The 21,356-nt window shown below is 36.9% G+C and overlaps 3 protein-coding genes across 10 annotated transcripts in view; 1 reads left to right on the top strand and 2 right to left on the bottom strand.

The window, feature by feature from the left end:
* Positions 1-11,500, bottom strand: part of LOC139151315 (transmembrane protein 104-like) — a 16,032-nt gene extending 4,532 nt beyond the window's left edge. The window contains exons 1-9 of one of the 4 annotated variants that reach the window (XM_070724005.1): positions 11,289-11,493; positions 8,979-9,100; positions 7,380-7,464; positions 5,214-5,310; positions 4,223-4,264; positions 2,887-2,976; positions 2,069-2,168; positions 1,123-1,207; positions 332-425 (exon numbers count right to left, since the gene is read on the bottom strand). In XM_070724005.1, coding sequence (XP_070580106.1) covers positions 332-425; positions 1,123-1,207; positions 2,069-2,168; positions 2,887-2,976; positions 4,223-4,264; positions 5,214-5,310; positions 7,380-7,464; positions 8,979-9,100; positions 11,289-11,333 — 760 coding nt within the window. In that variant the 5' untranslated portion in view covers positions 11,334-11,493. Of the gene's footprint in view, positions 1-331; positions 426-1,122; positions 1,208-2,068; positions 2,169-2,886; positions 2,977-4,222; positions 4,265-5,213; positions 5,311-7,379; positions 7,465-8,978; positions 9,101-11,288 lie in introns of all 4 variants that reach the window. The other 3 variants (XM_070724006.1, XM_070724007.1, XM_070724008.1) reach the window with 3 other exon arrangements.
* LOC139151320 (N-acetyltransferase 9-like protein) lies at positions 11,009-18,466 on the top strand. Of its 2 annotated transcripts, none has more exons than XM_070724016.1 (6): positions 11,009-11,148; positions 12,339-12,508; positions 12,981-13,061; positions 15,373-15,432; positions 16,128-16,222; positions 17,988-18,257. In XM_070724016.1, exons 2-6 carry the CDS (start codon positions 12,352-12,354, stop codon positions 18,111-18,113), a joined length of 519 nt encoding a protein of 172 aa, XP_070580117.1. In that variant the 5' UTR covers positions 11,009-11,148; positions 12,339-12,351; the 3' UTR covers positions 18,114-18,257. The 2 variants fall into 2 exon arrangements, with proteins under 2 accessions (XP_070580117.1, XP_070580116.1); XM_070724015.1 differs by lacking the exon at positions 11,009-11,148 and adding an exon at positions 11,542-11,884 and having other exon boundaries at positions 17,988-18,466.
* LOC139151316 (arf-GAP with dual PH domain-containing protein 1-like) overlaps positions 18,128-21,356 on the bottom strand; it is a 22,767-nt gene continuing 19,538 nt past the window's right edge. For 3 of the 4 annotated variants that reach the window (XM_070724009.1, XM_070724010.1, XM_070724012.1), the window contains one exon: positions 18,128-19,509. In XM_070724009.1, coding sequence (XP_070580110.1) covers positions 19,442-19,509 — 68 coding nt within the window. In that variant the 3' untranslated portion in view covers positions 18,128-19,441. Of the gene's footprint in view, positions 19,510-21,049; positions 21,076-21,356 lie in introns of all 4 variants that reach the window. The other variant, XM_070724011.1, reaches the window with a different exon arrangement.

The following is a 21,356-nucleotide window of genomic DNA, read 5'->3' as shown; positions in this document are numbered from 1 at the left end:
TTATAAGAACCTGTTACTGAGGCTGGAAGGCATTTTTTCGCTGAATTTTGCATCTTTTGAGGCGAAAAAATTGACCTCCAGGTACTTGTTATCAAGGGCAAATAGTCCCACCTACTGGCTTTCATCCTACAGTAAATTTCATCATCAACATTCAAAGTAAACTAAAATCATATCTATCCAATCAACGAAGTTCTGTAAGACCGTGAATATTGTCATATTCTGGATTTTTATACACAAATTTGAAATAAACTTGACTATAATCTTATCGTATGTAATCCCTGAAGTTTTGTAAGACCTTTTGACCGTTGTTATATTCCGGTTTTGTACTCACCTAACCATCGCATCAGAGATGTCACGATTTGTAAGTATTTTGTCTTCTGCACGTTGAAGAACACAAATGGTCCAAGGGCACAGGAGAAACAAGCCTGCATACGACAAGATACATACACGTACAATTTACTCTTGGTATTTGGTATTATTTTTCAAGTTCAGATTACCACCTGAAATGTTTCTACAAATCAAATATTTGTTGTTCCCCTGGTGGAGAAGAAAGTTACGTGGTATCTTTGCAATCCATTTAGTGTAATGTCCGACAGCTTAGAAAGTTGTTGCTGATTGGCTGTTTTGAAACAGAATGTGCAGAGGCTTGGGAAGTTATAGCTGATTGGCTAATTTGAAAATAGAACGTGCAGCAGCTTAGAAAGTTGTTGCTGATTGGCTGTTTTGAAACAGAATGTGCAGAGGCTTGGGAAGTTATAGCTGATTGGCTAATTTGAAAATAGAACGTGCAGCAGCTTGGAAAGTTGTGGCTGATTGGCTGTTTTGAAATAGAAATGTATTAAAAGCAGCTTGAAAAGCTGTAGCTGATTGGCTGTTTTGAACTCATTCAATAATGAACACGACTGATATTCAGTCAACCAATAAGCTGTAAGATTCCGACATGCTGCACATAACCAGAAAGTTTACTTTTTGCGCATTAATGAAAGACTTGCGATACTGCTCAGGATCAACAACATTTAGACAAGCAGCTTGGGGCGGATAGGTGAAGAGAGAGACAGTAAGAAGGTACCAGCACATAGCAAGCTTTTCACAGGCCAGCCATGAACCGCAGAAAATACTTACTAGAAATATTCTGTAGGCATCAATTCTGGTTAGCGCCTTGGAATTCCAACACGGATCACTCTCAGAGGCATTAGGTTTTGAATTGCTGGAAGAGAATGACAAATCAATCTCATGTAACAGCTTCTTCATAGTAAGTAATAGAGTGTGGTGTGGAGTGACAAATTTCATCTGCCTACATTACAATACTTTCAAATTGTTGATATGTACGATCTGGAACAAGTAAGGATCAGTGGACATTCAACATTTTAATAAACACTAAAAGGGTGTCCCTGAAGGACACTGAGCTATGTACCCTATCCTTCCTCCAGACAACTTCCATAACCCTTATCCTGCCAGACAGTATCAATTCCCCTATGTGTCAAGCCAGTGAAAAGCGGTATTGAGCCTATTCTACATATTGTCACCTGCTTGGCATGGTATATTTTATAGCGGCTTTCATAGTCCATAAAAATCATGTTCACAGTATCCATGTTTTCAGCAGCCTTCAAATATTCATGTCTTTGTTAAAATGCAACATAGAGGACCAGTTATGCCCCACTGGTTTTAACAAACTTGACCTGATGGTGTCATATGAACATGGCAGGATAAGGGTTAATACAGTAACTGGAGATTAATGCGAAATGCTGCATCCATGACTTTTAATCCTTTTTCTCCCAAGTTGCAGTTACTTCTATGGTTTGTCAATGGAGCCTGGTAGAAAGAGAATGATTAACTCTTGCATATGGTCTTCTCAATAAAACTTTTGTATGTCGAGTTCCTAAACCATCCAGAGACACCAAGATCAACATCAAGATGACTGCATGATTTCTGACATAAGGGAAAGTCACTTTCCTACAAACATGGCAGAAAGTCAACCTGTAGGGGACAGTAGCTCTGACATGCAAATATTACTAGGAAAAACATAGCAGCCTTCACTTGGAGAAGTTATAACTTTGATGGGACTTACCAGGCAACATCTCGGAGAGACTTTGGCACAGCTGCTGCATAGATGGCAAGATCTCCATAGAGATAGATTATTATGCAGATGTAGAACAGGTTGACACCCACTGAAATAAAAAAAAAATCAATGTCAAGATGGTATTTATTCATGATTTAGAACCTGGGCTACACCACTTTCTTGTATCCATTCAATGGAATGGATGAATATTTCAGAAAAGTATAAATCAAACAAAAAGCCATGACAACAACCATATCATTCCAATTTTTGTTGAACCCACATCATCTGAGGGACTCTACACAGCCATTGTACTCATTTCTCTTTATACAAGTGTAACTCACAAATGGCATTATCTTGTATCACCTATGAATAGGTAAATACTGCTGGAACTAATATAACAGGCTGTTACCCCTACAACAAATATTAACATCAGCAGAAGCAGTCACCAAACTTATGGTTTAAACCTGCATCTCACACCTAAAGACTTGACAAAATGTCTGAATACAGCTATCGAAACACTGAAATTTTTCGATTGAACACAGATTAACTCTAGATAGTTTTTAATAACATATTGAAATCTACCAGGTTGCACTAATTTTGGGCAAATTTAGTTTGCAAAATAGTGAAACAATTTGCATGCTTTTTACAATGAATATCAGATGAACTTCATATTTTTTCCTCATATGTTTTGACAGAAGGTACCCAATGCAGGATGTTCAGAGATACATCCACACAAAAATACAACCAATCTAAACCAAATGCCATCAAAACTTCAACTTGCTAATTGACTTTCAAAATGTAGGTTTGGCTTTGATGATGTTACTCACCTTTATTGAAGAACATGGAAGCCATTTGACCCATCTCAACTCTCTGCGTTATATCAAAATAATCTCTCTTCCTTTTCGGGGTAGGTTCTGCTGCAACAAAATGATGTAAGAGTTCTAGGAGTTGCCGAAGTCATGATGTTGTAGTAGGCAACATTTCACCAAACTAAAGCGAATCTCTGCTTGTACAAACCCATGACATACTCAAAAGCAACTCTGCCAGGCAGAAAAGCTGCAGCCAGCAACAACAGATAGGTTGTTTATTTTGTGAAATCAGTCAATGCGCATATCATAAAATGAATACTTTGCCATAGCTAGGCATTACAGAAACAAATAGGCACATGCATTCTTGTGGCCACTACTATATGAACACCACAGTGCAAGCAATCAGTTATACATATTCCTGTTATGCAAACATTTAGCCACGTGCACATGCTGGAACTATTCCCGGAGATGTGTGGGGAAGCTACTTGGTGAATGTATTTGTCAAGGTGACTAGACACTATGTGATGCATTGTGGGAGTAGCTCATTTTGTGCACCTCTAAACAGTACATGCTGATTAGCAGATGGTGTTCACTAGAACTAGATATTATGGGCCATTATTTGGAGTGGATTCTGTATTGCAGTTCATTTTATGGGGTTTATCTTACATCAATTATCAGTTTAATTTTATTTGTGAAATTTTAATAGCCAAAAGTCATAATATTACTGATTATGCAAAGGCTGACAATGCTTTTCATGAAGAGGGCTTGCCTAAGGTCTTTGCCTTTTGTTTGAAACAAAGCTGACTTAAATTATTGAAAATCAAGTTTACATGTGCTTGTGGTAAAGCTTAGTTAAAAATCTGTCCTTGGAGGAGGCTACATATATGATGGCAACATTTTTGTCTGTATGACTATATAAGGAAATTGTCCTTGAAAGAGGCTGAGGACTTTATGAGCGAGAAAGTTCTCTTTGGAGGAACTAGATCTTTGCCACCTGACTGATTTTAGTTCGAAAACAATCACTATCTTCGATTGACAATCAAAACTCTGAAATGGTATGAAAGAGATTAATGGATAGTCATTGAATATTGTTTCAAGGTTACTGGTAGTCGTCCGGTAAAATTTCTAGGATCCATGCAGTAAACTCCCTTTGACAACCAGAACAAAATGCAAGAAACATGACAAGGGAGATTGTTTTGAAATATGCCATGGTAAGAGCAAACACTTAAAAAAGTTTCTGTGAAAGAGGCCATGTAGTGTACGATGACTCGCCTTACCAAGGTCAACCTGGACAAAGCTCATAACATGAAGTAGATCGGAAATGAGAAAAAAATGTAATGAAGAGAGTAGTTACCTCCATAGTACTTATACTGGACGGAAGAAGATGAAGGAATTCCTAACAGCCAAATACAATGAATAAAGAGAAAACAGTAAAAACAGATTGATACATATTGTGTGTGGGGTTTACCTTTGAGGAACTAAAAACATGCAAAGGGTGGGAATTTATTTTTTTTACTTCATTGAACCCTAAATTAACCTTGAATCTAGAGAAGAAATTAGTGTGAGGTAGTGTGTGTGAAAACTAAGTTAGGGTTACTGTATATGATTTTGCTACGGGTAGTTAGTGTTTAAAATTTTTTTAACATACACATGCAAATGTGTTAGTCGTTTTAGAAAAAATCGGACCTTTTCCTCATGCACTAAAACAAGGAATATTAATACTATGTGGATGTCTATGTTAATCTGTTATTAAAACTGATATTATAAAAAATTAATTCTCTGGACTTTCGTGAACAAAAAAGTTGACAGCTCATCCATACGTGTGAACAAATGATCGATCATTCAACTCGTCAAAAAAACCAACATGAAACAGACTGCAATTTGCAGTGTGCGTTGTAACATCAGCTGTGAACAAGGCAGAAAAAAAATAGCACAAACACACAAACAGAACGATGACAGCCACGTTGTAACTTCATTCAATGAGCACACTGTTATCTTCCCTCAGCGTTAAAAAAGTGAACATTGATATTATTTTTGAATTTTCAGCAGACTGTTCATTTTGTAAGTGTTTGTATATCAGTAATTGTATGCATGGTTGTGCTGACAAAAATAAATAAATAAATTCTGAGACACATGAAACACTGAAACCAAGTACAAATAAGCAATATATTTTGCAGAAATTAGAAAAAACAAAAATAAACATAACATACGTTATGCACAGGATTGGCCGACGCAACAAATAAATTCAAATTTGAATATGCAAATTTTGCTGATAAAGGTAATCAACATTCAGGTGCCAGGATATTTAGGTCAGCGCACATAAACTGTGGAGAGAAATGACTTACGATTAATACTAGGTGAGAGAGAGCCACTGGCACTGAGCAGGGATCTTTTCTCATCTTCATGGCTGCCACTGCTGCTACTGGTGTCTGAGTCATTGCCCTGTGAGAAATAGAAAACCATTTCAAACACTGCATATCTAATTTTTGATTCTCTTTGTGTACATCCTCTTTTAATACACAGCAGATGTTGTATGCATGAGAGGGAGGGTCAAAATGGAGGGACCATGTTCATGGGCAAAAAAAAATTAAGTTCACCTTTTTTTGGCATCTTTATTAGTACACATCATATTCAGATGATTTTTAGCCCTTAGAGTTGACTCATCCTTTTGCAGGCAGAAAGGCACATCTTCTAGTGACTTTTTGATTAGTAACGTGCAAACCCCAGTGCATGAATCATTGTGACTGTTTGTGACACTGTCACTAATGTGCCGGACACTGGCGTGCCGACCAAATAATCATACGAAACACTTTGAAACATTTTGAAATAGTGAAACTGAACTTCCCATTCAAACTCATATTGTTCTTCACACCATCATTATATCAAATATTCTTTAAACCTTTGTTTGCCGTTAAAACGCAGTGACAGGAAAAAACTCATTGCAAGTTACAATCAACTGTAGATATTTTTAAATCATAATGTGGCGCAGTTTTCATTGGAACATAAACAGCAGAAAGCTGTTTACCATATGTGCATGTCGACAGGATAAAAAAACGGCAGATGGAACTCATTTATGGCAAAGCATTAATTTTAATGTGGTTGGACTTTGTGACAGTGATTTATTACCTGCTTTGAACATTTGACACTCATTTTAGACTTTGGAGGGTGTAAAAACCTGCAAATAATAGCAGATTTTGTGCAGGCTTATAAGCCACAGCTAGCTATGTCCATTTTATGGCATGAAAACTACTGTATCTCATTCTATTTTTACACATGCCATTTATCACCGTGCATCTTTTGAATATAACAATTTGAGGTGCATCTGCAAAATACTGTTGGTTTTTGCAATACATTGAAATAAACATATGGATGATACATAGACAAACAACAAATAGATAAATAAATAATACAAACTCATGAATCATACTTACTAAAATAAATCTAAAAATAAACACATCAAGATGAAATGTTGAATTTTAATGTATCTTTGGCCAAAAGAAAAAAATTGGCTGGTTTTCAGTAACCTGATCTACCCTATTATAAAACCTTCCAACCCTGAACTTTTTATATGCATTTCAAAATTCACTCATGAATTTGCCATATTGTGCTGTTTTCTGATTGCCCACTCCCAAATAAAAGTTTAAACAGTTCCTATCTGATCTACCCTATTTCCTGAGAACATATTGGCGGAAACACGATATTTTTTATGCAGTAGCATTATCCAGACAGATTATTTTGCACAACGTGTGCTACTATTGAGAAATATGATATAATAAAGAGATTATACTGCTTCTAAATGGAATCCCACCAGCAATACTCGGGTAACTATCAAATTTTTCCACCCAAGGTTCCATGGGCAAAAAATCTTGTGTTGAGATGAATCCCATGGAATACAATGTTGCGAATCAAAATTTCTCGGCTATAAGTTAGAGTTATCTGCAAAATGGCTCATTATATTATCAAAAGACACTCAAAAACAAAAATGGGTTATTTTCAGCAGCCTCCTGATGGAGAGGTAGTAATTTTTTTTTCCAATGTGAGTTGGCAAGTAGGTGGGCATTTTGTTATCATGAGTGAGACAAGTCTATTCTGTTGCTCCATGGGCAATATGGAAAAATCAAACCAGCGGGAAGGGAGTGGGATTCAGTTGTTTGTGGGGTTTGCTGATGAGAAGGGCAAAATTGTGTGGTGGAGCTGGGTGACGGGGATGTTTTTCAGTGTGGTGATGCTATGTAGAGCTTTTATAATGGCAATACGACCAGCTGGGAGTTGTCCCAGAGGATAGCAAGCAATATCACCCTGGAGGTAACTTTTTCAAATCATATCAGATCTACTTAAAAGTTATAAAATTGCCTCGTTGGCTGCCATTGGTTAAGCTCAATTAATGGTGATACTGAGGACTATTGTAGTACTGACATAAAGAACACATCAAATACTTTTGTAGCATAATGTTCATCCGTTTAACCATGGCACTTGCTTCTTTTCACCAAACTGATAACAGAAATACTTACATCTTCTCTAGACTCTTGTCTCTTCCATCTCAACACAGCGTTTGCGGCAGCCATGACTTCATTTATAAAAGTTGCATTCAAGAAACTGTGAAAGGAAAGATGAAGATACAAATTCTCAGCTGCAGTCACAAGTCACGTGTTGAATATCAAACAGCTGGCAGAAAATGTTGACTGTTTTCTGTAAGTTCTGACTGAGAACTTCCACCTCTATTCCAAGTGTGTTGATCTGACAATATCACATGAAAATCACCTTAGCTAACCAAACAGGAGAGTGAAAGGGTAAAAGATAGATTTGTGAAATGATTTTTCAAGTCAAGCTATGATATTTAAATAATTTAAAAATTCTCAGCAGTCACTGCATAGTGTAATATCTGGGGCAGCTGAATATTAATAATACATTCAGCGATTTACTGCCGTTATCATGCTATCATATACAGTTTTAGACTGCCAAGGGAGCTTTTTGTTGCTTTCATATCTCTGGTGAAAATCTTTGAATTTGTTGAAGAAGTTCTTTTTTAGTTTAATTCATGCCACCATTTTCAATTATTAATAAACCCTGATAAGGTTACATTGGAGTGATTTAAGAACCTTGTTATGATGGACAGCACATCACTACTTCTGTCAACAGTGTTATCGTATCAAGGACACAATCAATTTCTACAAGAAAATCAAGTCATTATATTTGTTGCCAAAGAAAATACTGGACTGTGATTCTTATGAAGGTAGAACAGTGGGAAAAACACATTTTTGATGAACTGTGGCACATTTGTGGGCGTAGATTAAATTTTTCCACTGAATTTTAAAACATCTTTTCAATTTGGCTCACAGAGATCAAAACTCGCTCATCACAGCCAGAAACTTCCATTCACCAAACCCATGAATGACTGACTGTGGTGGTATTATGGAAATGTGAAAACAAATATTTCTACACAAACTCATACAGACTTCAAATTCTCCAATTCTGACTGTTATGATTCAATCAAATATTCAATACTCACTGGACCTATTTCAGCGTTAAGTTATAATCAGCATTCAAGTTGACAAAAATCTCTTACGTTAAAATGAAGTTGGCATGGCCAGCAATGCATACAATCACGAAGTTGTAAATATTTGGATAGAGTTTTTGAATTGGAGTTGTAAGCTACATTTTAACAACGGCATCAATATACACACAATAAATGTGTGCTATACAAGAAGTTTTTTTGTCAAGTATTTTTGCTAACCTATGTGCCTGCCCTTATGTGCAATCTTCTGAAAAAACATTTTTCATAGTTTATTAAGATTTGGCAAGTGAAGTGGAAACAACTATGAAGGCTCATGGACTGTTCATACCACATGGTCATGTTGTTTTAGAAGTCTGATATTACCATGTGTATTAACTCTTTGAAGATGATAACAAATCTGTTATTTGTGAATGTGATTAACATATGAACATAGTGTTAGCTGAAGGTTTCTTGGTCAGCAATTTCTAAATATTAGCATAACCTCTCAGTCAAAGGACAAGCACTGGTACTCGTTTTTTTCCTTATGTCGTCTATTCGGACAAACATGACACTTGACCCCCTTTCAAACTACTTCTTCTTGACCTGCAGTACTTACCTCATAAAAGCCAAGAAAACTAAAACTATTAAACTGCAGAGCCATCCAGCTTTGGCAAAGGCTTTCGGCATCGTCAATGCCCCACTTCCAACAATTAAGTTGAAAATATATATGAACCCAACCTGGAGAGAGAGAAATACAAAATACACACAGAAACATTTACAGAATTTGTTTCACATCTGAAGACTTAAAGTTCTCTTCAGTTATTGACAATTTGTCAACACTGCATCCTGATGTTTGCACTGTTAGGGGAGAACGGATATCTCGGTGAATTATGTTTTCATTTTCTGTGAAGTGGAATGTCTTCCAGTCATCTAAGGAGAGTAGGTTCCTAAGAAAGTTTGGGAAAGACTTCCTATGGTCCACCTCCCCAATCTTCTCCTCTTTTTGGCATGGCAAGCCATATTATCAATTAATGCAAGCCCTAGAAATCGAGTCAAACCCGAATTCTTAACCTCTTTAGGTCGGACTTCAAGTATTTCTGCCATTGAAAGTCCCTTGAAAGTGATTTCAGGTACAGGGAGGGGAGGGGCGTAAAGGCAGTCTTTTCGAAATCCCTCAGACGGGGTGTCTACAAGTTTGCGTGACAAGCATAGGTACTCTTCAATTCAGGGAGTGCCATCGCTCCCGGGCAAGATATTAACACTCACAGCACTCTCTCCATATGTCATGATCGATGGGCGTTGAAGTGAAGGTCAATTTGAGGGAGATGACGATCTTTGTGAATTCACAAGTGAAGTTCAATCATGGATCAAGTGAGGATATTGAAATGTACCGTATTCTTTAGAGATTTCACTTGAAGGTATGAGCGTATAATGCTCTTTTACACCTGGTTGTTTACGTTAACTTTTATGAGGAAGCCATACACGAATCTACAGTTCTACGCGTCCGTCATGCATTATGGGAAATAAACAGGGGTCACGGGGTCATTCGTTCCATTTCAGCACTCTGTGCAGATGACAAGCGATCTTTTCTACGCAGTTGCACCACGGACAGAGGAAGCAAACTTCCTTTGTTTTTCGGGGAAATTCAGCTGCACTGCTGATAGCATTAGGCCTATAACCCCAGCATGTTTTATTAACCAATAAATTATGTTTCTACGTTGCTACCCCCTGCATAATAAAGGTAAATCAACAACAAAAATGTTTTATTCTCATTCAGGGTTGACTTTATCCGGTGTCATAACATCGTCTGTTGCTGCCATAGTGTCGGGCCTAGCTGTAAGTGAACAGCAAGTTAAATCACCTCGAAAACTGTTTCGACGATGACAATTTATTATAATTTATTACAGTGAACGAAAACCTTACATGGGCGTAGACGAAATTATGCAATCATATCTTAATGTAGGCCTAACTTTTAATTTCAATGATCGATCTTAGCTAGTTTGTGTATACTATATAACAGTAAGTTGTTTGATCAGAACGGGCCATCAGTCAAACTTTCACTTAAGAAATTTCTTAAATTTACAATTATAAACTGAATTGAAACTAAACTTGAAATTTTCTCGATTATTTAGTTTGCGAGCATTTCTTTCTCACAAATAAAAACGTACGGAACAGTCACGGTGACGTAGCTGTGGGTCCATAGCTGTGGTGTTTTCAGACGGGATTGCTGCCTTTTTACAGGCTGGTTTTGACTTTTTGACTTTTTGTGATGGCTGGGTTAAAATCGTAAAAGTCAAACCAGCCCGTAAAAAGGCAGAATCCCGTCTGAAAACACCACAGCTATGGACCCACAGCTAACGGTTACGGTGTTAAAAATACAAAGTGAGATTTTCGGTTATTTTATACAAATATTTTGGTTAAACATGATAAAAAATTATTTATGTGTGAGTTTCGAACGTGATATGAATGTTTATATTCGGTGTGATTTAAAAAAAAACACGAAAAAACAAGGAAGTTTGCTTCCTCTGTCCATGGCACAACTGCGTAGAAAAGATCGCTTGTCATGCACAGAGTGCTGAAATGGAACGAATGACCCCGCGACCCCTGTTTATTTCCCATAATGCATAACGGACGCGTAGAACTGTAGATTCGTGTATTGAAAACAACGAAAAATGCTTCACTCTTTTTCCAACCTTGCTTGAACAGCGCAGCGGTATACTCTCCGAGAAGTAACCTCGTGCTGTTTGGAATATTTCATCGAGTTTACCCGGTGCGGAAGTGGCCACGTAAGATTTTTTGTTTGGTGTTATTATCTTAGGTTGATATAGCGCGCAACAGCTGTCATCGTGTCAAAACGTACACGTTACAGCATTGCCAATCCACACCATGGTATTCACGAGCATAGTTAGTCTACGCGTCTACTCACCTGCGTTGAGTACAAGTCGCCCCTCTCTGTCAACCCTCCCGCCATTTTCACTTGTTTGGTTTTCGACTTGAAGTGAAGGTCTCAATTTAACAGTTCCTTCCCTGAAAAAGCATGTACCTCTTTTACAACCACACGATCACGGCGGGCGTATTTACGACTGGCATTTTCAGTGAGGTCATCATCGTCGCTAAATAACATTACCCACAATGCATAAGTTTGCCACGTAGTCAATAGAGGGCGCAGCACATAGCCTATGACCCATGACCCAGTTTATGACCCTGCACATGTGCTGTGCAGTGCAATGCAGGATGCTTCCTTCGAAGATATAGCGGCTGAATATCGCTCACCATTCAATAGGAGTTTTCAAACGCTTCTAAACTTAAAATACGACAATTCTTGGTAAACCAGAAACGGAACACCCATTTGTGGCAGTATACTCTGCAGCGAAAACGACCGGAGCGACCGTACAATGCATGTGGATGTGCAGAGCAGCTAGCATCCATCTATGATTCAAATAAGATGAGGGTGAACGAAAATGTCACAATAGAAGGGAGCAAGGTCGTCTTGGTTCCGTATAAGCCGGATCATGTCAAGAAGTAAGTTTTAGACGGTAGGGTTTCCCTGGACTATATATACTGCTATCTGTGACTAGAAATAAACCAAAAACATGCTATTGCTATTGTTCAGGGGCAGCCAAAAATTATTTCAAGAATAATAAATAAGTAAACACAAATACAAACAGGGAAACAAACAGACAAACAACGTAACATACAGACAAAAGAAAATAAAGACGACGATAAACAAAGAACAAACAAACAGACAGATACAAACTTACACACTGAATGACTGTAAAAAACATGCTAACTTTGTATGATAGTGAGACATTCAATGATCTTTCTCTCGCCAGAAAGAGTAGGACTATCGTGTTTCATGTTGGATGTATTTCTACTGCTACGAAACTTGCTTGAGATCATTGACTTTTGGTTAACTTGAAGTGATTTGAAAGCATGGCTATCAGTGATGTCATTTCCTGCATTGCTGTTACCATAGATACCATGGATGGATGCAGTCAGCTGATTTGCAAGAATTGACGGCGTCAGAGCCGCTGACATTGGAACAAGAATATGAAATGCAACAGAGCTGGTGGAAAGATGACAATAAATGTACTTTTATAGTCTTAGATAAAGGACTGTGGCAGGACCCTGAATGTACTGAGATAGGTGTGTGCATTATTTGTCTGTTAAAATATCATTTTTTTATGATTTTGATTTTGATTTTTTTCCTTACAAAACATGTATCTTCAATTCACTTGGCCAAAGACAATATGATACATGCTTTTATTATACAACCTTAAGCCTCAAAAATACCAAAAATATCTAAATCCTCAAAAATATCAGTACAAGTACAAACTTAGTTACATTTAATAGGGATTTTTGCAAAAATCACTTTTCTCTTAATGCAAAAAATGTTCTTCAGACCTGTATTTCATTCAATGGCTTTTTTCCAGATGTTGACGTTATCAGATTAGGAGGACGATATTGTTGTCTAATATATTTTTTTATTCAACTGACAAAAAATCTCTCATTTCTATGGTCTAAAATACTAGTTAAAAATTGTCTTTTGTTATTGCGCTAACAGAGAACTTTGGAAGACTGACCTCATTTATTTTTCTCTCTTGTATCTCTTACTCAGATAGCATGTGTGGTGATGTCAATTTATTCCTCAATGACCAAGATGATTTGTCAGTCGCAGAAATTGAAATCATGATTGCAGGTAAGAAACAACAGCATTGATTTTCATTTCAACATCAGCGTGTAGATTTCATTACCAACAGGTTACAGTTAGCAGAAGTTCATGCCTTCAATTTACCCGATGTTAACAAACCAACAGACTGAGCAGGTCAAGCATACTGGTGTCTAGTCTGTCTTTCTACCACCTTTCTAACGCTGCTGGCGCCACACCCACGAAAAGACAGCTAGCGGAAGAATGGGGACACGGAACCAGTCATGTGAACAACATGTTCTTTTGTAAAGTATTGTATTGGCCGTTGGTGGCGCTATAACAAGAAATGGCTTTTCAACACCATAGGCCAGTAAGCAATAGTTGTGCAGTAAGACTAATAATTGTTGCTGATAACACCTTACTCTGTTACAGATATATTCTAAAGGTAATTGAAATCATAATTAACAAAATGGGGACAATAGCCTATGTTCCTCTTTGCATATCTTGCAGTTAATGCAAAGTAATATGATACATCTATAACAGTAAATCACTTTATTGATCAGTACCTTGAACATACTTAGGGACGATTCAGAATTTACTTCCAGGGGGAGGGTGGAGGATTTTCTATTTTCTCGGTGATTTTTTTCCATGGCCCCCCCTAGTAAATTATAGAAAAAATCTATGGCCCCCCCTCATCTTTCCTGGTTTTTTCCATGGCCCCCCCCTAATATATACATGCATGCTTATATGGTACATTATAGACATATCTATCTAGTTCTAACAAGTTGCAGGAACTGTAGGCCTAGTGGACATTAATCGATGATATAACAAATCATTTCAGGGTTATGTGACTATAAAAAGAATGATTTGCAGGGACTGCAAGTGGCACACTTTTGGAAAGGGTAGCAATAAACATATCTGGTTGTAAATTTCTAAAGAAAAGTTAATTACTAAATAAGAGTATTCATGTAGCAAAAACAACTATTTTATTTGGCATTATCCATCCTCATTTTAAAATTGTAGGGGTTTAAAGACTGACACTCTAATAATTGATTAAAATCATGATCAGCAAAATTAAAATGCCTCTTATTCAAAATGCCTCTTATTAAAAGAGCTTTATTGCCAAACAAAACCAATTGATATAGCTGTTGTGTTATATAGCATTCAAAAAACATAATGTGAAATTTCAGAAAATTTGACCCAGCCGGAGTGGAGTTAAATTCTTTGGAAATTTTGAAATTGGGAGGCAAAAGAAGCCAAGAAATCGGGTGATTTGCATACATTTGCATAAATTAACACTTCTTTATCATGCAACTTTCAACTGCTTTACAAGCTACAAGGTAAACCCAACCTTAAAAAGACATTTGCTGTAATTTTTAGCATTTGTTCAATGTTCATCTCTGTGTATCAGCATTTGTTTGTTATTCTGTCACTACATAGAAAACCCAATGCTGTATTTAGCAACATACCAGTGTGAACATAAATGACCATTGTTATTGTTGATAAATGAATTCTAGTCTGGACTTGATCTGAGATCTCTTTCAACAAAAACAACCCTGACTGTTCACTGTATGGTTTGTATTGACATGCTAAATACTGGACATTTCATAACGCTTCAGGGAGGAGAACAAGATACTGCTATAGATGCATAAAACAAACCACTGTGAATATTACCGAATTTGGCAGCTAAAGGAGTTTAACTAAACATGTTGAGTTTATCTGTCACCCAGGTAGCGTCTATGGTTCTCTTTTGTAGAGATCAGAAATTCTGGGCAAATATTGAATTGATGTTTTTTTTCCTTGGCCCCCCCCCTAAAAGATTGTGGTATTTTTGTCTGGCCCCCCCTAAATTTTCTTGGGAAAAATGGGTGGCCCCCCCTGAAAATCCTCCACCCCCCCGGAAGTAAATTCCGAATCGTCCCTTACAGGGAGTGTGGTGTAAGGCAGCAACTACATAGCTCAGTGTCAAATTAGCAAAGTTGTATGAGCTGCTGTTTGGAGAGGAATTAAAGAACTAGAAATATATTTATATAAATGTATTTTTATAAATATATAGATATCTGAATTGGAATTGCTTCACAAACAGTACCAGATGGCAGTGGATGCATCCTGCTTCATGCATATCTGTGTCTGCATATCTGATGACGGAGAGAATGAAGCATAAAATTCGCAATACTTTGTGCTCTTTACAAACTACCTGTTCCCCTCACTAAATCAATTATTGACACAGACTACAACAAAGAGAAAGTTCAATAATGTAAGAGGTGATATTTGGTTCAAAGGACTGAGCATGAAGGTTGGGACACATTTCTCTTTTTTGTAGTAAGTCATTAAACTTCTTTGCATTGATATTTCATCACAGAAACAAAATGTCAGGGAAAGGGTTACGGCAAGGAAGCGTTACTCCTGATGATGCGTTATGGTAAGTGAACACACTGCTTGGCGGTACTTAACTTACTTATATCATGACAAATCACTTCCTCTTCCCTGAGAGGAATGAATTGAGTAAATATTTATTCAAGATGAAATCATGTCTGCTGCTCTAGCCAGCCCTTGAACCCTTTGAGTGCCAAAGTCGATTTTTGTTGTATTTGTACTGTACAACGCCAACAATTTCTTTCAGATTTAGACAATTTTTTTTTCAGATTTTTCCCAAAATTTTGGTCAAAAGTGCAGCCCTTAAAATTTATGTCCATTTGATCCAAAATCATGGAAAAAATGACAGAAAAAATCATAAAAATTGATAAAATGTTGCCCTGATATTTTTTTTTTTTTTTGGGGGGGGGGGGTTTACAGTGATCAAAGGGTTAAATGCATGCAGCATAGGGTGTAGACTGAAAGATTAGTCACTCGAGGACACTCTACGCTCCCCTCCTCTTACGTAGACAACGCCCTCAAGCTACGGATCTTTCAGTCTACATAGGGGCAGACAAAAGAAATCCATTAACGTAACAATTGTAATTACTTTAATTGTCATGAAATTTTCTGAGGAGAACACTGCTGTTCCTAGGTGTGAAATTTCAAAAGTAAGAAAAAATTTAATCAAAAAAGCTAAGTAATACACCATGCACTTTGATACTTTGTTTTATTACCATGGGTGCGAATGCTGTCCTGTAGGTATTGATCAGCTGAGAATGAGCAAGTACACTGCAAAGATTGGATGTCAGAACACACGGAGCCTGGCTATGTTTCAGAAAATCGGTTTCAAAGAGGTTAGTCAAGAACATCCCGTCTGTCCATAATGAAAATCTAGTTGTGAGACATGTCATGGAGAGGTTGATGTGTGGCTTGTAACAAAATCCTCCTCTTGACGACATGTTGATAGTTTGTTGGTTGTTTTTGTTATTGTATAGTCAGGTGTATAAATGCAGTTTCACACGCCAATCAAAAATACAGACTGGTAACCTTGTTTTATATTATTAGTCCTGATCACGGCACCATTGCTAATATGTGTAAATAAATCCAGGAAAGACAACTGAAAAATGTTTAAGCTGAATTGATCGATGGCAAATTTCAAAATCACAGCAACCAGGAAGTTTGAAGGCAGCCTGCCACTTTATAATTAAAATTTACAGTCATTTAAGAGTATGGTCCATGAATCATAGGTGAGACAAAAGCAACTCCCGCTGTGACAACGTTACCTGAAAGAAATACAAGTGTCATAAAAGTTGGTGAATGCAAAGTAGGGAGACAAGTCTTACACAATCAATAAACGGAAGTAAGCATTTCAGCAGCATGTTTGCTTGCGATAAATACCTCAAATAACTGATAAGAAACCAACAGCACAGTTCTCACTATACTTGCAAGATTCAAAGACGAATGATATATTGCGCTGTAAAAAACTACAGTAATCAGCAAGAATGTATAACATTGACTCAACCACTTCGTAAAATATCTGTATTCTGTAGTTAGTGGCATGTGCATACATCATACAAAGGTTTACTTCACACATACAATAACAAATTAAATATGTGACTTTTTAGCATGAAAAGAAAAAACTGATCTTCCTTGTGGTTCACTTTTTGATGTAGCTATAGACTATTCACCTGTGTACCCTAATATTTCATACTTTAGTCATTGTCCTATTTGTATTTCACTTCCAGTCTGCATTTTCCACCTTGATATGATATTCCGCTTCCTCATTGTGTAGAAATCCATAAATTATATAAAAAAATTATAATCCCAGGATCAAACTGTAGGTTTCTTCAATTTTAAGACTGTATAGTAATATTGCTTGATGGGAAGATTTGATTCCTGTGTGTAAGCTGTCAAAAAGACTTCATTACTTTTGACATTTTCATGCTTCTGTTTTGACTGAATCTTTAACAGTTATGTCTGTATGTGACGTTTCCTGGTGGTTATCAAAATGCAAACAAAATTTCTGTACTCAGAGGGACTTGTGTTCAAAATGTAGAAAGAAAATCTCTCACACGAAGGTATATATATCAGTAAAAAAGGAATTTGTATTATGCAAATATCTCACAGCATTTGTGTAATCCATATATATTAATTGCAAGAACATATCTGCTTCAGAAATAAAACGCAAGTGCACCCATGCACACACGCACACTCATATACGTATATAAATTTAGAGACTTTAGTTCACAGGGGTCACTGTATGCATCATAGTGCTTATCAAACTTTTGATTTCCAAGCAACTGAAGTATTAAAACAACAGTCAGCATTTTGGTTTACTCAATGTCTATGAAATACATTTCAACATTTTCCTTAAGAGAGAGAAAGCTAAAATTTACATGGTTGCCTTTGTAAAAGTGATTGCACTGTGTGGTAAGTTTTGCTCATGGATTATTCAAAATATCCTCAATATCTAGATGTGTGATCTGAAACTTAAATGGGATTTTTTTCTATTGTGAATGGTTCCTGCATGGTGCTGGTTGTTGTGTTTTTCTCCTTGATTGAGATTCTATTTTTCTGCTAAAAATGAACATTTTTTTTCTACTGTCATCATTCTCACAGGTTTCTGTCAGTGAAGTCTTCCAGGAAGTCACGCTGGAGCTTCCCATCACCGACAGCTTCCTCTCGTGGCTCAGAGATGAAACATCTACCGCTGAAATGAAACCATACTCTCAGAACACAAGATAAAGAGAACAACTCTCTTGTTTTAAGAAGAAAAAAGTATTTTTTTTATTACGAATGTCTTTTTATTTAAATATTAAGAATTGCTTTACAAGGCGTGTTGACACAAGAGGTAAATACTATCAATAAAACATCTTTCATAGCAAGTTCCATGTTCTCGTAAATATCACAATATGACAATATTTTGGCAAAATTTACAACGGGTATGAGTTGTGCATACGCAGCAAGTTTCTTTATCCTTTCCTGGTAGGAGTAAAAATCTTGCATTAAATTTAATTTCATTCACAATCTTTGGAGAGAAGCATAAATTGGAACTGTTTGGTCAATTTTACATAGTAAATAAAAATATTCACATTGGTGCTTTCATTTGCTTTTAAACACAAAGACAGATGCCCATTATTCTGCAAGCAACTATAAAAAGCACAGAAAAAAAATTCGAATTTTTTTATTTGTGAAAGCAAAGCATTTTTTTGAGGAATGTAAGGGTACAAGCTTTTTTTGTAATAAGAGCACTTTGAAACAAAATTTGTTCTAGAAGTCACCATCCCCAACCTTCGTAGTAATCTGTGTTCTTTTTGACAAAAGCGTGCAAAGTAATACACACAAAAGCGTACAACAGAGCAAAATTATATACAGCAGTCAACCATTTGTATACAAGGCAAAAGATTTGGCCCTAGGGAAAAAAATATACAGTAGAGAAAAACTTAATATTCCAATCAAGGTTTGTCTTCTTTATGTTGCAGTAATGCGCATACAATTCTCTAATTTTCTCCCATTCACCTAACTAGGAAGGAAGTCGGATTTTCAAATTGTGCTTTCATTAGCAGTAGCTGGTGTCAGACTCTTGAGAAAATAATACTACACCCATTTCCTGGTAGCGTTTGTTACTTGTCATGCAAAACACGTCACACTTCACCTGTTTCAACTACAATAGTAACAGGATCCACGTGTGCCTTCTTTCAATCTTTGAAACCATACAAATGAAAATAAAATTCACAATGCTAAATATAGGCTTATTTACAGCATACAGCCTGAATGTGACCTATTAGCCCACCCATGTAAAAACTTGTGTCCATGGGCTGAATAACATAAAAGAGTTCATCGCACCAATTACGTGCAAGTCTGTATCCTGGTGTACAAAGGCGCAGTGTCACACACTGTCTGATATGCATTCACAGAGGGAAGTAATGTGTTTGCAAACAGAATGGAATGTTAATACCAGAAGTACTGCGTATGGCGTTGCAGTATTACAGCGCTAATAGAGGACTTTATTCAGGGATACATGCAGTGTATCGGAATGTGCTACCATTTGCTCTTGACCCACTGACCGTCTTCTAATTTGTTATTTTCTCTTTAATGTTTGATAGTGGTGCAGACCGCTTGTTGACAATAGCAGCGGCGGCTAAGAATCAAAGAGAGATCAGATAAGAAGGAGAAAAATGTGCAGTTAGGCCAGGTTTTATTAAAGGGACAATACCTGTCACTTTTGATAATATTTCCATCATTTTTATGTTCATATCTTTCTCTTCAACTTTAAGTGTATTGAAATACAAACTGTAAGCCTTGAGAACCACATTAGTATTTTGCACAATATTCAATGTTCTTGTTTACAAATGTACTCCAGTCTAGACCGCAATGCATTTGTCAACAGTTATAACGCTGAATATCACACACATATACAGGCTTTGTTAACAAGCTGAACACTGGATGTTTAAACATGATTTTGTGAGTCGAGTAGGCTGTATTTTACAAACAGAACCAAAATAATAGGAAATACATCAAAAGTTACAGTTGTCGGAGCTAAATATAGGAAAAAGAGCTGGAAGTCGTTAGTGATACGGCCCCTCCACAAGAGAGGGGGGACCATATTAGTGATGACTCTTATTTACCACACGGTATGGTACAAGCTAAGTTGTCATAGTGATTAGAATCCTTGCAGAGTGTGTTCATTTCTTAAGACTCCTTGAAAATCTTATAAGGGTTGTATGAAGTGAGATTTTATAATGGTGCATTATGTTACATGAAGTGTGAGTAACTGTGCATTTCTCAAGTGTGGCGTGAAATGTGTGCAAGTAAATTAAGTGAAACAGAGCAGTAACTGTTGCTTGACAATGGTGGACCATGCACACTGGTTCTCGTCTTGACTTGATTGGAAACCCTGATACCATTGCACAGGCATTGGCTTACTACAGGGTGAAAAAAATCAACATTTTTAAAAGAGTGATCGTTTTCTTTCAAACGACACAACTTTGAATGGATGGTGAGCTGCTGTAAACTCTGTTGAGATAAACAATGACATTTTACAATTATTGTGCGAAAGGTTGCATTTGGTTTTTTTCTTCTGACAACTCAGTAACTTATTAACTTGAATTTTCATGGTTTTATCTCATGCAGAAAAACGAGTGATAGCTAGTTAAATAGTCTGAGTGCCTGGCAGGGCTATAGTCAATTGGTTTGAAAACATTCAAATATTTGAGATAAGCTGGCAACCTGTCCCCCCCCCCCCCCCCCCCATTCATGTAGAGGTCAAAGGTCATCACAACTATAAATAAATACCTTAACGGTAGTTCAGTTATGGCACTGGGGTTTCCAAGGTTCAAAAGGAGCAATGAAAGCTGTGAGATGATAGCATGGAAACTATAGTAGTAATATTAGCTTAGCAAAACAAAACTTGTCATACCGCATAAATGTGTAACCTATAATTTTCCTTCATTCTCTTTCATCTGCAAATCTACCTCTGTTTTACCTTCATTTTTTTTTCACATGCAAAGAAATGATACCTATTACCATAATGTTTGTTTATCAACGAATTCTGGCATTGTGCATCTAGTTTACTGCACTAGTCCTCCCGGCCACAAAACAGGAAGGACCACTAAAATGAATCACCACTGAAAACCATCATCAAATAATTAAATTAACTTGAAAGACATAGGAGGACATACTCATTGATTTCCAGGCTCAGCAAATCCTAAAAATAAATTCAATGACAAAATAATGCGAATGACAGATTTTTTCACATGAATCACATTGACTACTTATGACATTGTGAAATTCAGGAATGGCCTTGCTCCCATCCACTGTGAACGCAAATGCTCAGGTGAAAATATGGATGCCATGTCTGAACTATGGTGATGAGAAAATTACCATCCGACTGCTGTGGAATTACAGTATGCAAGCTGATAAGAACCCTGACAATATGCCAGGTTTAACCCTTTTACCACAATGGTTTGGCCCAAACCTATTGTTATC

This window comes from Ptychodera flava, chromosome 15 (genome assembly GCF_041260155.1).
Source record: "Ptychodera flava strain L36383 chromosome 15, AS_Pfla_20210202, whole genome shotgun sequence".
Taxonomy (NCBI): domain Eukaryota; kingdom Metazoa; phylum Hemichordata; class Enteropneusta; family Ptychoderidae; genus Ptychodera; species Ptychodera flava.
The sequence above is the reverse complement of the archived record's forward strand: the minus strand, read 5'-3'. Positions and strand labels throughout refer to the sequence as shown.

Bases quoted from the DNA above. Each gene is read 5' to 3' on its own strand.
- LOC139151320 (XM_070724015.1), top strand. From the start codon at position 11,808: ATGAGGGTGAACGAAAATGTCACAATAGAAGGGAGCAAGGTCGTCTTG. The intron at 11,885-12,338 runs GTAAGTTTTAGA...CTGTTACCATAG, and splicing joins AAGCCGGATCATGTCAAGAA to ATACCATGGATGGATGCAGT. The intron at 15,433-16,127 runs GTAAGTGAACAC...GCTGTCCTGTAG, and splicing joins ACTCCTGATGATGCGTTATG to GTATTGATCAGCTGAGAATG.